This window comes from Nipponia nippon, unplaced genomic scaffold (genome assembly GCF_047370975.1).
Source record: "Nipponia nippon isolate SJK-2023a ecotype South Korea unplaced genomic scaffold, ASM4737097v1 scaffold_33, whole genome shotgun sequence".
NCBI lineage: Eukaryota > Metazoa > Chordata > Aves > Pelecaniformes > Threskiornithidae > Nipponia > Nipponia nippon.
In genome coordinates, this window is record NW_028262351.1 from 2713169 (window position 1) to 2730697 (window position 17529).

The 17529-nt window shown below is 42.6% G+C and overlaps 1 protein-coding gene across 3 annotated transcripts in view; it reads left to right on the top strand.

The window, feature by feature from the left end:
* LOC104011930 (sorting nexin-18-like) overlaps positions 1–17529 on the top strand; it is a 102058-nt gene that overhangs the window by 13725 nt on the left and 70804 nt on the right. Inside the window, exon 2 of one of the 3 annotated variants that reach the window (XM_009464241.2) lies at positions 5093–7520. The exons of the other annotated variants lie outside the window; for them this stretch is intronic. Within the exon in view, the coding sequence (XP_009462516.2) occupies positions 5093–5346 (254 nt within the window). The 3' untranslated portion in view covers positions 5347–7520. Of the gene's footprint in view, positions 1–5092; positions 7521–17529 lie in introns of those variants that run through there. 3 annotated transcript variants of the gene reach the window in all.

Sequence of the window (17529 nt, forward strand, 5' to 3'; positions counted from 1 at the left end):
GAGGGTGCCCCGCTGGACCTGCTGTTTACGAACAGAGAAGGCCTGATGGGTGATGTGGTGGTCGGAGGCTGTCTTGGGCTCAGTGACCATGAAATGACACAGTTTTCAATTCTTGGAGAAGTAAGGAGGGGGGTCAGCAAAACCGCTACCCTGAACTTTAGAAGGGCGGACTTTGGATTGTTTAGGAGTCTGGTTAACAGAGTCCCTTGGGAGGCAGTCCTGAAGGGCAAAGGAGTCCAGGAAGGCTGGATGTTATTCAAGAAGGAAGTCTCAAAGGCACAGGAGCAGGCCATCCCCATGTGCCGCAAGTCGAGCAGGCAGGGGAGAAGACCGGCCTGGCTGGACAGAGAGCTTTGGCTGGAACTCAGGAAAAAAAGGAGAGCTTACCACCTTTGGAAGAAGGGGCAGGCAACTCAGGGGGACTACAAGGATGTTGTGAGGTTATGCAGGGAAAAGATTAGAAAGGCAAAGGCCCAGCTGGAACTTAAACTGGCCGCTGCAGTTAAATATAACAAAAAATGTTTTCATAAATATACCAGCGACAAAAGGAGGGCTAAGGAGAATCTCCCTTCTTTGTTGGATGCGGAGGGAAACACTGCCATGAAGGATGAGGAGAAGGCTGAGGTACTTAAATGATTTCTTTGCCTCAGTCTTTAACAGTCAGACTGGTCATCCTTGGGGTTTTCATGGAGATAGGATGGAGAATGAAGCCCCAGTAATCGAAGAGGTAACAGTCACTGACCTGCTCCTCCACCTGGATGCTCACAAGTCCATGGGGCCAGATAGGATCCACCTGAGGATACTGAGGGAGCTGGCAGAGGAGCTTACCAAGCCACTCTCCATCATTTATCAGCAGTCCTGGTCAACTGGGGAGGTCCCAGCTGACTGGAGGTTAGCTAATGTGACACCCATCTACAAGAAGGGTCAGAAGGAGGATCCAGGGAACTACAGGCCTGTCAGCCTGACCTCGATGCCAGGGAAGGTCATGGAGCAGATCATCTTGAGCGCCATTATGCGGCACGTGCGGGACAACCGGGGGATCAGGCTCAGTCAGCATGGGTTTATGAAAGGGAGGTCCTGCATGACTAACCTGATCTCCTCCTATGACAAGGTGACCTGCTTGGTGGATGAGGGGAAGGCTATGGATGTTGTCTACTTGGACTTTAGTAAGGCCTTTGACACAGTCTCCCACAGCATTCTCCTGGAGAAGCTGGCTGTTCAGGGCTTGGATAAGTGCACTCTCCGCTGAGTTAAAAACTGGCTGGATGGCCGAGCCCAGAGAGTGGTGGTGAATGGAGTCAAATCCAGTTGGCGGCCGGTCATGAGTGGCGTTCCCCAGGGCTCAGTACTGGGGCCGGTCCTGTTCAACATCTTCATTGATGATCTGGATGAGGGGATCGAGTGCACCCTCAGTAAGTTTGCAGATGACACCTGTACGAGATTCAACAAGGCTAAGTGCCGGGTCCTGCACTTGGGTCACAACAACCCCATGCAACGCTACAGGCTGGGGGAAGAGTGGCTGGAGAGCTGCCTGGCTGAAAAGGACCTGGGGGTGTTGGTTGACAGCCGCCTGAACATGAGCCAGCAGCGTGCTCAGGTGGCCAAGAGGGCCAATGGCATCCTGGCCTGTATCAGGAATAGTGTGGCCAGCAGGCCCAGGGAGGTGATAGTGCCCCTGTACTCGGCACTGGTGAGGCCCCACCTTGAGTACTGTGTTCATTTTTGGGCCCCTCACTACAAGAAGGACATCGAGGTGCTGGAGAGTGTCCAAAGAAGGGCAACGAAGCTGGTGAAGGGTCTAGAGAACAAGTCTTATGAGGAGCAGCTGAGGGAGCTGGGGATGTTTAGTCTGGAGAAGAGGAGGCTGAGGGGAGACCTTATTGCTCTCTACAACTACCTGAAAGGAGGTTGTAGTGAGGTGGGGGTCGGTCTCTTTTCCCAAGTAACAAGCGATAGGACGAGAGGAAATGGGCTCAAGCTGCGCCAGGGGAAGTTTAGATTGGATATTAGGAAAAACGTCTTCACCGAAAGGGTAGTCAGGCATTGGAACAGGCTGCCCAGGGAAGTGGTTGAGTCCCCATCCCTGGAGGTATTTAAAAGACAGGTAGACGTGGTGGTTGAGGACATGGTTTAGTGGTGGACTTGGCAGTGTTAGGTTAATGGTTGGACTCGATGATCTTAAGGGTCTTTTCCAACCTTAACGATTCTATGATTCTGTGATGTTTCAGAAAATAACGTTCTTTGTAATATATCAAGGAGAACCACAAGACTAACTTTTTTTTGTTTCCCATGTCTTCTCTCATTCCCTTTGCAGTTGTTTTGCAATAATTCTTTCACTCAAGGTATAAAGTAGAGTAAGAAGAACATGGGTGCTTGCTGAAAGAGTGTTGTATTAATCATAACTGGCATACATGTAAACTGTTATCTCACTACTAGTGAAAGAAATCTATTTTCTGTGTTTTAGCATAATTAATCACTAAAGTGAAAGAAATATTTGAATAACTGCAGTGATAAAGGTATTACAATTATATAGGATTTTAAAAAATTAACGTATTGGCTCCTATAAGCTGGGTAGGTTTTTAAGTTCAGTATTTTGGACTGAGATACTGAAGACATTGATATATTGGTGACTTAATGGATGACACACATTTCCGAGAGTGACTGACTGAATTGCAGACCTCCCTGACTTCAACAGATACTTAGTGCTGCATTCTAGCAATGTTGAGCCAACGCATCTTTGTGTTTCATCCCATATGCTATGTTGCCGTATGCAGTTAAATCATTGCTGCTACAGCAATTTCTTAGATGCTTTTCAGAAAAGAGTGATACAGTTACGAAGCATATCATTAATTACTGCTTGTGTTTTTTAAGAATCGAGCAAGCTCAGCTGTTGAACAGATGTCCACTGTACTAAGCACTGTGCAAATAAAGAGCAAAAAAGGGCTCCTGCCTGAAAGAATTCCCTTTCTCTAGGCTTGTCTTTATTTGGATTAGTAACTAAAGACACAGCTGACGTTTCGCTCCTGACTGCTGTATGCAAATCTTCAAAGCTGATGTTCAGGTAGCTTGGGGAGAGGTGGAGATGGGGCAGTGGGAAGATGATACACCCTTAGCAGGTACTGCTCGTCTTCAGCTTCCGATCGCCCATGCTGGCAGGTGCAGGGGAGACCTAGCTTCAAGTGAGACAAAGGAGTTGAGTGAAGAGCAGTCTTGATTGCAGTCTTCATGAGCTGAGCCCTGAAACTTTTTCCTTCTGGTTACATTGCAGGCAGCAACTTGGGCTTATGTCATGTACGCTAAGTGTGAAGAACCAGTGTAGGGCTGGTTGCTAGTAGGCTGATCATACCATGCAATTGGAGAGCTTGGAGACACACATGCATCAGCATGAGTTTACATGTATATATGCATATGTATAGTGTGTGTGGGGGAGTAAGTACAAGCTCAAGTACGGATGCAAACCTACCCTTAGTTGACTGTTCACACAATCTCAAAGCATTTATTAGTGTAAAAAAAAACTGCAGGTGATGGGAAAATATATTGCTTGACCCAAACCTGAGTGCTCTCAGGTTCAGGATTTTTTTTTTATTTAGTTTTCCTGAATGCATTTGCGTTTTTCTGCCACATTGCAGCCTCATGTTTGCATGTCCAGCTTACTGATTCAATGCACTTTTTTCCTGATAACTCCTCAGCACCTATTTAAGTTGCTGTTTGTATTGTGTGTTTCATAAGTTGGAAGTATTTATTTCTAGCAGGAATTTTATGTTGTCCCTGTCTTCTTGGCTGCTGGCACATTACTGTAAATGTCCCTTGTTAAATGTGTTTATATCATCTTGTGTTGTCTAATCTCATACTTCAAAACAAGCACTGAAACCTGCAAGTTTCTCTTAAGCCCTTAGCAGCATTCAGTGAGCACCACTGTCTGTTTAACATCAGTCTTTGGGCAATGAAAAACAGCATCACATCTGCTTTTCCCCACCTTTAAGAACAGAAATAGATGTAGCACACCTTTTTGCAGTGTCTTTGATCCAGGCTCTCTTCGCTGTTTTAAAGCTAGTCCTGATCACTGGAACATGATCTCCTGACAGAAGGTCTTTTCCTCAGACCAGAAGCTTTAAATGTATGGGCAAGTCTTTACAGAATCTGTAGAGCTGGAGCTAAAAAAAAAAAAAAAAAAATTTTTTTTTTAATGTATTCCATCCCTCTGGGAACAGTGCATTGGCAGATATTTATCCCAGATGTGTATTCAGCTCCATCTGGCTTCCAGTAAGTCCCAAATTCCAGTTTTTCACAGCCTTGCATGTATTCCTTATGTATTCTTATGGGAAATTGAGACAGGAACATAAATGTGTAAGACACATCTTGTTTATTCTGTGTCACTATATGAGTCTGCTTTGGGTGAGTCTGATTTGGGTAATATTTTGTTTTTGTAGGATGTAATTAGCTATTTGGAGGAGGAGGTCTGTCAGTTCTTTTGCTCTGTGTTTCTTCTAGCTCTTACAAGATTGTGTTAGCTCTACCTGGATGTCTACAACTTTGAAATAAACTTTTAGATTCTCTAGTACTCAATAATTAATTTTTGGGTATCTGTAGTGCCAAAGCAGAATGGTGTATTGGCAAGATTTTGTGTATTCAGATCTCCTTTTGTTGTTTCACAAAGATTGTGAAAAGTTGTGATGTTTCACAAAGTCCGATTTCTGAATGAGGCTATTTTTCTGGTGTTCATGTAGGCTTAAATTGATTTGATTAGTTTTCTAGTGCTTTCATTTTTTTCCACTGCTGGTATATTTATCTGATATTCTCTGAAGGACACCATCTGATTTTTAAGATTGTGAAGTAGGCATGTTTTACTAAATTTTGCAAGCTAGAGCCTTAAAAAAAAATTTTTTTTAAACAAGATTCACTATTCTGTGATTTTTGATCTGAAAAAGCTTTTATTTTATTCCTTTTCATTCATATATATATGCACACATATAAATACATTTAGAATGAGCCTTCTATGAATCCTTGTTGTTATTAAATCACTTGTTAAAGTACAGTAGTTGAGTCTACATTGTCCTCACAGTTCAACTATTTTGTTTTGTTCTTTACACAGGAGCCCTTACCAAAGTAAAGGAGAGTAAGCGACATGTGGAAGAGGGGAAGATGGAGCTCCAAAAAGCTGAGGGCATTCAGGAACGCTGTAACATTATTTCTTTTGCGACCCTAGCAGAAATTAATCATTTCCACAAAATTCGTGTGAGGGACTTTAAATCACAGATGCAGCATTTCTTGCAACAGCAAATACTCTTTTTTCAAAAAGTGACACAAAAGCTAGAAGAAGCTCTTCACAAGTATGACAGCATTTAATCTCTGAACTTTGATTTGTGGACTTTCCTCAGTATGAATGTGACTCAAGCAGCAGAGCAAACATTGCTGCTGCTGAAGAACTGTTGCCAGTGGTAGATGGTGGTACAAGGATGGTTTTGTGTTCACCTGGAATCCTGGTTTAATCTCCGTTTACATAGAAAGGCAAGAGTTATAGGGCTATGTAGTAGAAACAGTACCACTCATTGTAACTAAGTTATACTGTGTATGCCTACACTACCATTGTAACTTTTTTGAAATAATGAATATACTATTTGCCTTATTGCTTTTTGAAATATGGTATTTTAGTGCATACTTTGTAGACCTCAAACCCTTTTGGATCTTTAAGGAAGTTGGCTAGATAAAAGCCTGCTTCAGATGCCTTTTTACTTTCCTAGATTTGGATTTCCTAAATTCAAACGATTCTCTGTTTACAGACTCCTAGTAGAATCAGCCATGTGATTCTGTGCCTTTAGACTCTATTTTTCCTTTTTTAGTAAGTCACATTTTTATGATTGAATGAATGAAGGGTTGATGCCTATAACAGGAACTGATTATGAAACCTCATATTGACTGGAAAAAAATCAGCTGCCATCCAGTTTGCACAGCAAGTACTGTCTTACAACAAACGTCGTCTCAAAAAGGAGAGCTTAAATCTATTCACACTTGCCCTGAAAATGGAGACTACTTGTTACATGTACTAGGATGTTAAGCACATATACAAAAATACACCACTAAATCCCCTTTCCAAAATGAATATTACAGTGAGGGGATTTTTTTTAGCATAAAGCATTATTGTGAGTGGAAATTTGAAGAGCTAGCCTAATAAAAATGATGTTTATCAAGGGGATATGAATGCAAGCTGTGTGGCTAGAACATTTTTTTATGTTTGAAATGATCTGCTCATTGTTCATTGCTGATTCAGTTTATCTTCAGACTTGCATCTACATTGCCAGTTGTCTGAGTTGAGACTCAACTGTGATTCATTAGTTTACTAAGTTACAAATTTTCAGGGATGTTCAGTAATATAAATGATCTGAAATAAGTCTTGGCTGAACTGACTTGGAAAACAGGTTGCATTTTAATGTTTATAACACTCAAGAATTAACAGTTGTCTTAATTTTTGTATAAATATTTTTGACAAGCAGGGTGCATTTATATATATGTAAACACTATCTTTTAAAGAGGTTTCTGACTTATTTCCCTTGAATTAAGTCTGAAGTCTGTGTTTATAACCTATTGGTTTCCTTCTTATAGGTCAGTATGAAAGAGGGTTTTTATTTATCCTACCTTTTTTCTCCTAAAGAAAAATAACAAAACCTTCCAAGGAAGCAAAATGTTTAGTTTTTTTTGTTTTAATTAAATTAATCAAAGATAGCTTAAACAAATGAAAGCCTGGAAAAGGAAGTTAAGCAATAGTTACATTTAAGTACAAACCATTCCTCACCTATGCAGCAGAAATGTACAGTTCTTTTGCTTGATCATGTAAGTTTTTGTAGCTTAACCCCACACCTCTGTTTTAGAGGAATAAATGTAAGAATGTAGTTTTGGTTTTAAGATTCATCCTCAGATGCTTGGAGATTGCTATTTTGAGCATGTTGCATTTGGCAGTGCTGCTAGTATGTACCCAAAGAAGTAAAATACAGAATAACAAAGAGGAAAAAAACAGTATTTTTAAAAGAAAGGACAGTCAGTGAGGAAATTCTCCATTTCCAGGCTATGAAAAGAGTGCTGCAAACAAGGTTGACCATAATATAAGGACCACAGTCATAGGGCTGACTTCCTCTTTATCTTCCTCATGGTGTCTCGTTCTACATTCAAAACTCACCACTTCCCATAATAGCTCTTCCCAGCAGTACTCCAGCTTCTCATATGTTGTTTAATTACATGAGATAGTGATGAGCTAAGTTTGAGCTGAGTTCCATGGCTTGTGTTTGCTTAAGCCAGATACTGTCTTATTAAATGTCTTTGCAGTAATTAGATCAGACTACAATCAAATTAATTCTACGTGGAGGTATTAAGATCTGTTCAGAAATTGATCTTGTTCCAGTTGAAGTATTCTAGGCGATTAGTATTAATGACATGTACGTGTCCAGGGGGAAATTAAACTGTGATAGGTATACATACAACATTATCAGATAGGTACAGTTTTCCCAAATAAACTCTCATGACCTTCACCTTACTTTCTCATTTGTGAATTTCTGGGGTGGGGGGAGAGTGGGGGTGCTAATTGGTTAAACTTGATGTACCAAAAAAACTTGACTGGAATCCTGGATCTGAATTGTTGCAGAGTTTGGAAAGGTTCAAATCTGCATCCATATTAGCATCTTCCTTTTTTCCTTACTCATTATAGAGTTGGAGTTAAATTGATATAGGAAGCCTAAACTCCATTAATGCTTACTGCACTATGTGAGAACTACAGTTTTCATTTTATTTGGAACAAGTATCACATTGACCACTCATGACTGATGGACTACTGCATGGTGTGGTCTGAGATCCGAATGTACTCTACAGTAAAGTGAATGTATATTGTGTGGGACTGTGGAAGCATCAAAGGAAATCTAACAGAATCCTTTTAAATAAATGAAGGTGGAGGAAAGCAAATTAACTCTACAGAATAATGTTAAATGCCTTTGTTTTATTCCATACCTATAATTTGTTTTTGATGCATCACAATTTTTGCATTGACAGTAGTTAAGTATCTGGTATACTTGCTGGGGGTTAGAGAGGTTGAAAGCTGCAAGATCCACTGAGGTATTGGTTTCTGTGAAAGTGCTGAATCCAATGAAAACTGTGGAATAAATCCATCAGGGGAATATATCTACTTAGAATGACCAGCAAGTGGAGTGTGAATAATGTTTCTATTTAAATTGTAAGTTTTAGATTTTGAAATTAACAACCTGCTAAAATGATTAGATCAGTGTGATTCCGAGCCCTTTTGTTGTCTGATACTTGCAGAGAAGATAGTTGCCTCTATTTATGACTTGTGCATGTTTTCTAGATTCTCTCTACCAGTTTCAGGGTCCAATGGCATGATACACTTGATTTAGAAGTGTTCTAAGACCCAGCTTAGTAGGAGTAGGAAAATTATGTGGTGATGAAATATTCCAGACAAATACCAACAAAATCTGAAAAAAATATGGGGCATTGTGGTTACTCCAACCCCTGCAACAGGAACTGCAGATACTTCAACCCCCACGACAGGTACTGCGGCTACTCAAACCCCAGCGACAGGCACTGCAGCTGAGCCAGAGAACCAACCTGTGCCGGTATCAGTCGCCCCTATACACAAGAAGAAATCTTGGAAGTGAAAGTCAACTCGTTTAGAAAGGGATGATGAAAAAGCAGGGCCATCACGAGGAGAGGAGGAGGAAGAACTCGTTTATAAACAAGATAGAAACCACCTGATCCCTATCCCTGAGTGATCTGCAAGGTATGCGAAAAGATTTCAGCTGTCGTCCAGGCGAGCACATTGTCACCTGGGTGCTCCGATGCTGGGATAATGGGGCCAGTAGCCTGGAATTGGAAGGTAAGGAAGCCAAACAGCTGGGATCCCTTTCTAGGGAAGGGGGCATTGACAAAGCGATTGGAAAAGGGGCACAAGCCCTCAGCCTCTGGAGGCAACTCCTGTCAGGCGTGAAGGAAAGGTATCCCTTCAAGGAAGATGTTATATGTCACCCAGGCAAGTGGACCACCATGGAGAGAGGTATCCAGTACCTGAGGGAATTAGCCATGCTGGAGGTGATTTATGGTGACCTGGACAACAAGCAGCTATCCAAAGATCCAGATGAAGTTCAGTGCACACGATCCATGTGGCGGAGTTGGTACGGAGCGCACCAGCGTCATATGCAAACTCTTTGCCAATAATGACCTGGAAAGATGAAGAGGGACCAATGGTGGATGAAGCGGCTAGCCAGCTCCAGAAATACGATGAAAGTCTCTCTTCCTCCCTCGTCTCGGCTGTGGAGAAACTGTCTCGGGATTTCCAGCAACTCAAAGAGGATATATCCTACTCTCCACCTGTACAGACCAGTATCTCAGCCATTAGGAGTAAGCATCCCTCTGCTCAAGAGAGAAGATATAGTGGATACACACCACGGGGCACCCTGTGGTTTTTCCTGCATGACCATGGAGAGGATATGAGGAAGTGGGATGGAAAACCTACCTCGACCCTAGAGGCACGGGTACGTGACTTGCAAGGAAAAACAACTACAAAAGGTCGTTCTCCCAGGAGAGTTGCGGCTCCAGTTTCCAGCGAGCAGTTCCCCAGACAGGGTTGAAGGGCTGATCTTACTACTGATTGTAATGAAGGAACTCCTGACTCGCATTTACAAGAAGTGAGAAACGGATACTATGACCAGGACTAGAGGGGCCCTGCCTCCAGCCAGGTGCAAGAAAGGGACAACCAGGTTTACTGGACTGTGTGGATTTGATGGCCTGGCACATCAGACCCACAGGAGTATAAGGCTCTAGTGGACACTGGTGCACAGTGTACCCTCATGCCATCAAGCTATAAAGGGGCAGAACCCATCTGTATTTCTGGAGTGACAGGGGGATCCCAACAGCTGACTGTATTGGAGGCCGAAGTGAGCCTAACTGGGAAGGAGTGGCAGAAGCACCCCATTGTGACTGGCCCAGAGGATCCGTGCATCCTTGGCATCAGGAGAGGGTATTTCAAGGACCCAAAAGGGTACCGGCAGGCTTTTGGCATAGCTGCCTTGGAGACAGAGGAAATTAAACAGCTGTTTACCCTGCCTGGTCTCTCAAAGGACCCTTCTATTGTGGGGCTGCTGAAGGTCAAAGAACATCAGGTAACAATTGCTATCAGAACAGTGCACTGGCGACAATATCGCACCAACAGAGACTCCCTGATTCCCATCCGTAAGTTGATTCGTTGACTGGAGAGCCAAGGAGTAATCAGCAAGACTCGCTCACCCTTTAACAGTCCCATATGGCCAGTGCGAAAGTCTAATGGAGAGTGGAGACTAACAGTAGACTATCAGGGCCTGAATGAAGTCACGCCGCCACTGAGTGCTGCTGTGCCGGACATGCTAGAACTTCAATATGAACTGGAGTCAAAGGCAGCCAAGTGGTAAGCCACAACTGATATTGCTAATGCATTTTTCTCAATCCCTTTGGCAGCAGAGTGCAGGCAACAGTTTGCTTTCACTTGGAGGGAGGTCCAGTACACCTGGAATCGACTGCCCCAGGGGTGGAAACACAGCCCCACCATTTGCCATGGACTGATCCAGACTGCACTGGAACAGGGTGGGGCTCCAGAACAGCTGCAATACATTGATGACATCATTGTGTGGGGCAACACAGCAGAAGAGGTTTTTGAGAAAGGGAAGAAAATAGTCCAAATCCTTCTGGAGGCTGGCTTTGCCATAAAACAAAGTAAGGTCAAGGGACCTGCACAGGAGATCCAGTTTTTAGGAATAAAATGGCAAGATGGACGTCGTCAGATCCCAATGGATGTGATCAACAAAATGACAGCCATGTCTCCACCAACTAGCAAAAAGGAAACGCAAGCTTTCTTGGGTGTTGTGGCTTTTTGGAGAATGCATATTCCAAATTACACTCTGATGGTAAGCTCTCTCTATCAAGTGATCCGGAAGAAGAACAATTTCAAATGGAGCCCTGAGCAACGACAAGCCTTTGAACAAATTAAACGGGAGATAGTTCATGCAGTAGCCCTTGGGCCAGTCCGGGCAGGACAAGATGTAAAAAATGTGTTATACACCGCAGCCGGGGAGAATGGCCCTACCTGGAGCCTCTGGCAGAAAGCACCAGGGGAGATTCGAGGTCGACCCCTAGGGTTTTGGAGTCAGGGATACAGAGGATCCGAGGCTGGCTATACTCCAACTGAAAAAGAGATATTGGCAGCATATGAAGGGGTTCGAGCTGCTTCGGAAGTGGTTGGTACTGAAGCACCGCTCCTCTTGGCACCCCAACTGCCAGTGCTGGGCTGGATGTTCAAAGGGAGGATCCCCTGTACACATCATGCAACTGATGCTACGTGGAGTAAGTGGGTCGCACAAATCACACAACAGGCCCGAATAGGAAACCCCAGTCACCCAGGAATCTTGGAAGTGATCGTGGACTGGCCAGAAGGCAAAGATTTCAGAATATCACCAGAGGAGGAGGTGATGCATGCTGAAGAGGCCCCACTGTGTAATCAGCTGCCAGAAAATGAGAAGCAATATGCCCTGTTCACTGATGGGTCCTGTTGTCTTGTGGGGAAGCATCGGAGGTGGAAAGCTGCTGTATGGAGTCCTGTACGACAAGTTGCAGAAAATGCTGAAGGAGAAGGTGAATCAAGTCAGTTTGCAGAGGTGAAAGCCATCCAGATGGCTTTAGATATTGCTGAATGAGAAAAATGGCCAGTACTTTATCTCTGTACTGATTCATGGATGGTGGCAAATGCCCTGTGGGGGTGGTTACAGCAATGGAAGCAGAGCAACTGGCAGCGCAGAGGCAAACCCATCTGGGCTGCTGCATTGTGGCAAGATATTGCTGCCCACATAGAGAACCTGGTTGTAAAAGTATGTCATATAGATGCTCACATACCCAAGAGTCGTACCACTGAAGAACATCAAAACACATATGAGTTGATTCACATATGAAAACATTCATATGATGAGTTGAAATATATATTTTAACTAAGAGACACATAACCGAGATAAAAATGCTATCCTCTGTTCTTCTTTGAATAGCTTCCATATATTTCCATTAGATTTGAAGGACTCCATCTCACATCCTAAATATGTTAAGTTTTAAAGTCCTAGTGCGGTTATTGTCATGATGGTCTAAGACTATAAGAGAAGCAGTATTCATAAATGTAGGAACTAACACCTGAAGAAAAGAAACTGAGCAACAATTCATAAGGTTTGGGATATGCAAAAGCTTTCTCAGCTGCCTCTTCAGGACATAGTATGGGAGGTTGCATACCCAAAAGTGCATGTGTGTTTTCTCCAGCTGCATTACTTACTACTCTGATAAAAGATTTCACCTCTTCCTTCCTTGTATTTCAAAAGCAATTGCACACCTGAAGAATCTTTCAAAGACAGTTACTTAAAATACATCCATCAGTAAGTAAATTCTGTGTTCCTATTAGGTGAAAAAATAAGTGTTTGAATCTCAGCTAAAACAGAACAGCATTTGATCTGAATCAAAGACGGGCCAGGGAGCTGACACCATATGGTAACACCAAGTAAATCTTCTGTGGAATGAGATGCTGGATTGAGATATTGATATGCCAGTCCATAAAGCCCAAACTGATATGTACGGGGGTATGAAGAATGGTGTGATGAAAACAGATTACACCTTACCATTCCACTTCATTGCACTGCTGAGTTAGCCTGACTTTTAATTCATAAAAGTCTGTACTAGTCATATATCTAAGTGGATATCAAAGAGAGAAGCTTTAATAGTGACCTATTGCACATATGCATAAGAAGAGTGTTTCTTTAAAAACAGCAGCTTTCCAGAGCCAAATCCACAGCTGAGGTAGATTTTCTTGGGTTGGAGGCAAGCCAAACTATTTGGGATGCTCCTTCAACAATGCAGAAATTTCAGGCTCCGCTCAATGAGCCTGATTTTGCTCTGCCTATGAGTTGCTGTAAAAAGGGAGCAAGCCTGCTCCTGGTAAGCAAATTGAGTTTGGGGTCAGACTCATATGAGCTGACTCCAGCTCCAGCAGAGTAGCTGTGGATGAAGCACAGCATTATAACTGATGAAAAAATAGAAATGACAGTTTGTAATTTGTAACGAATGATTACACCTGCTTTGCATTGTACACACCCCATTCCTCACATCATTGTTAAAATTATTAATAGACATCTTACTACACAAAGTGGAGGGTGGCATTTGGAGCAAGAGAGGGAGGTCCTGCCGGAGGCTGAGATGACCATAATGCGCTGCCTTGCTCTCCACCTGCTCACTGCAGCAGTGTGCAGATCTCACCAATGTTAGTGTAAGAAAGCTGCAAGATATGATTAATTGCTAAGTGAATTTTTGTATTACTGATATTTTCATCAAGAATATCCAATTCCAATATTTGTTCACTTCAAAATAACTGTTTCTTGGAAACATCTGTTGTTGCCATAAGTAGAACAAATGCACCAAGACAACCAGATATAACAAAGGCAGAGGCTAAGGCATGTGATGCTTTTAGTGTAAACTGTGCTGACAACTAAAATGCGTTCTTTTTCATGACTAAATAAAAAAAGAGAAATGTGAGGTTTTCTCTAGTATTGCAATTAATGTACTGGAAACATTTTAGTGGAGCTTGGATCTTGCAGGGACTAGCAAATGTTCTGTGCAAGCTTACCAGTTTCCTGCATTAATGGGCTGGCTGCTGTCCAAACTGAGCCTCCTGTATGAAAATAGACAGTTTTAAAGAGATTACTCAGCAAATTCTTCATTTTCAACAATGAAATAAACAGTATAGTCAAGAAATACCTTCCCAAATCTTTGCAGTGTTTGCTTTTCAATAGCAGACAAGAGTGTATGAGGGAAAATTATATTAACATACACTGGTAATTCCTAAACTGAGTTCCTGAAAAAATGTACAGTTATTTCAGGGGACTTTATATTTTGCATATTGGATACTAACAGTGCTCTAAATTTTAGCCCCAAATAAAGGGAAAAGCCTAAAGAGTTGTGTTGTTTATGGAACATGGATTTGACCTTATATCATAGAATCGTACAACAGTCTGGGTTGGAGGGAACCTTTAAAGGTCATATAGTCCAAACCCCCTGCAACGAGCAGGGATATCTTCAACTAGATCAGGTTGCTCAGAGCCCCGTCCAACCTGACCTTGAATGTTTCCAGGGATGGGGCATCTATAACCTCTCTGGGCAAACTGTTCCAGTGTCTCACCATCCTCATCGTAAAAAAATTTCTTCCTTATATCTAGTCTAAATCTACCCTCTTTTAGTTTAAAACCATTACCCCTTGTCCTATCGCAACAGGCCCTGCTAAAAAGTTTGTCCCCATCTTTCTTATAAGCCCCCTTTAAGTATTGAAATAAGGTCTCCCTGGAGCCTTCTCTGCTCCATGCTGAACAACCCCCAACTCTCTCAGCCTTTCCTCACAGGAGAGGTGTTCCATCCCTCTGATCATTTTTGTGGCCCTCCTCTGAACCCTCTCCAACAGGTCCATGTCTTTCCTGTGCTGAGGACTCCAGAGCTGGACGCAGTACTCCAGGTGGGGTCTCACCAGAGCAGAGTAGAGGGGCAGAATCACCTCCCCCGACCTGCTGGCCACGCTTCTTTTGATGCAGCCCAGGATACGGTTGGCTTTCTGGGCTGTGAGCGCACATTGCTGGCTTTTTGTCTATCGTTACCCCCAAGTCCTTCTCGGCAGGGCTGCTCTCAATCCCTTCATCCCCTGGCCTGTATTCATACTGGGGGTTGCCCCGACCCAGGTGCAGGACCTTGAACTTGGCCTTGTTGAACCTCATGAAGTTCCCATGGGCCCACTTCTTTTAGCTTTTCCAGGTCCCTCTGGATGGCATCGTGTCCCTTAGGAGTGTCAACTGCACCACTCAGCTTGGTGTCATCTGCAAATTTGCTGAGGGTGCACTCGATCCCACTATGTAATTGATGAAGATATTAAACAGTACTGGTCCCAATACAGACCCCTGAGAGACAACTCAGGGGCAATATCCTGGACTGAGAATCTATGCAACTTTTGGAGAGGGACTGAAGGGGTGGAGGAGGAAAGTACAAATATATATATTATAATCACTGAAATAAGAAGGGATGAAAAAAAGAAGTAGGAACCTTCCCTTGTTGAGGTGGCTAGCAATATCTCTAAAACCAAAAAAGTTAAATGCTCAGAAACCTTGGAGGAACTGAGAATCTGAACCTGAATTTTTCAGATGAAAGTTCCCTAACCAAAACCCAAATCTGAATACGTCTTGAATTTTGCACAAGTGAAAACCTACTTTGAATCTTTAATAACGTGTCTGAGGATCACTTCAAGTTAGATGTGCAGAAATATCATAGTGCTCAGCTGTGTTGTGCATTAAACAAGGTGCTGGAGGGAATAATTTTCTATAAAGACAGGTAAATTTCTGTATGTCTTACATTAGGCAATTTTCTCCCTCATTAGCAAGACCCGCTTTCACTTTACAGAGCAAAATAATGCCTGTCCAACACATAGTTGTATCATTTTAGGTAACTCCTGCTCTTAAATTTGAAAGATAAAAATTACAAAAGTGACCTAATATTTGCAACTAATTACAAACACATTCATTATAGATTTTAAAACGTGATATTTGCTCTATAAAGTCATAGTGCCGGTGCTGAAGTTATTGCTGGAAAACTAGATACTTTGGCATGTATTTTTAAGAGACATTACTAAATCAAAACAGCTCTTTGATGTGCTCAAGTTGGCATAAGAAGAAATTTTTTTGTCCGCTTCCAATGTTAGCTGGGAGAAATGAAAACTGTATTCTAAATGCAAAAATCTTTGCCGTAGCAGGCGGACATGCTGTCTTAACTCTTCTTGCCCTGCTCCTTTCCCCGTGTAAAGCAGCCAGATGTCAGAGGGAGCACAAGCTGCCCTCCCATTGTGTGACAGCGATCTTTCCACAAAGGGAATGAGCCAATAATTTTATTATGAGCTGAAATGTGTTGCATCATGGGATAAGGTGCATTACCGTGCAGGTGGAAGGGCACCAGAGGTGGCCACAGGGCTCCAGGGCACACAGCAGGGAAGGAGAGCAGCCATTCCTCTGGGCTGGGCCACAGGCAGAAAAACAAGTAGGTCAGTCTGATCCACCAGTGAAAATCTGATTTAAAATCAGGCAAGTTGAAGTCGAGCAGATTTGCAGGTCAAAATGGAGTTTGCCCAGCTTACGGGAACCACCGGTCAAAATGGTGCCAGAAAGGCAATTTTTACCTGGTGAAACCGGCATTCCTTTCCCTGCAGGGAGTGGCAGCTGGAAACAGGATGCTGGATGGGGCAACCAGGGCAGGGACGTAGCAGAGTCCTGCAGAGATGGCTGGTGGGTGCCTTTAGCACATGCGCTCACACCAACCTGGCTGCCAGGCATCAAAGTGTTTCTGAGCCATTTACAGAGTTGGTCCAAACTGTTTGAAGAGAAGCAGAGTGTGCACTGCCTGCACAAACAAGAGCTAATACAGTTGCCTGTTTCTTTAGCATAGAACTAATAAATACAAAGAATAATTTCTTTACTTAGGAACAGTTTCTTAGTTTTAACAATCGATAAAGCAAATGGACCTGCAATATAAGAGAGGCCACATTTTTCTAACTCCAAAACACTCATGCTCCATCAAGCCGCAAAAGCCTGATACACAGGACAGATTTGTATCCTGTACTCTGTTTTATGTCCTAGAGAAATAAAAGCTAAAGATATTTTTAAATTTTTCCTTCAAAGATAAAATATAATGTTATTACCTCTAAGTGCAACTTAAGTGAAATAAATTAATATGCAGTAGCTATAGGAACCTCTCCTTGATTTGGACCCATCAGGGAGGTAGTGCCATAGGAAAGAGTTAATATCTATACTCTGTTGGTTTGGTCATAATTTAATCATAACTCCAAATGACAGGAATTTGAATATATTTCCATTCAGTTTATTTACATTTTGGAACATGAAGGATGAAATTGAGTATCTGGAAAACTATATTGCATATAACTTGAGAGATAGGTACGGTTAGATTTCCAAGTGTAGATGAGAGCAATTTCAAGCTTAAGGTTGAATAAATGAACAGAAAAAAGCAAATGTCAAGCAAACCAATTACACATTCAATTCAAACAGGGCCTTTTATGGGAGCACAAGAGTGGGGAGTCACCTCTAATATGGACCTGGGCAGGGAGATGAGTGGAAACAGGCGTTAACATCTGAAAGACAATTTGGCTGAATTCAGGAGCCAAAGCAATCCTGCTCAGGCTTGTACTACAGAGGCAATCATGTTGCCCCTTACATGTAAGTACTTGTTTCATGTCAATTAACAAATGCCTCACAATTTGAACTGTGCCTGGTTATGTGTAGAGAATGCAGATTTATGTAGTAAGACCCTGCAAAATGAGCATGTAGGCTTTGGGCCTTGATCTCTCCACTACTTCTTGTACTCCCCCAGCACCAGAGAAGGAGAAGGAAGCAAACAACAGAAATTAGCTGCTTTCTTTTCCTTGCTGTGTCCCCATGA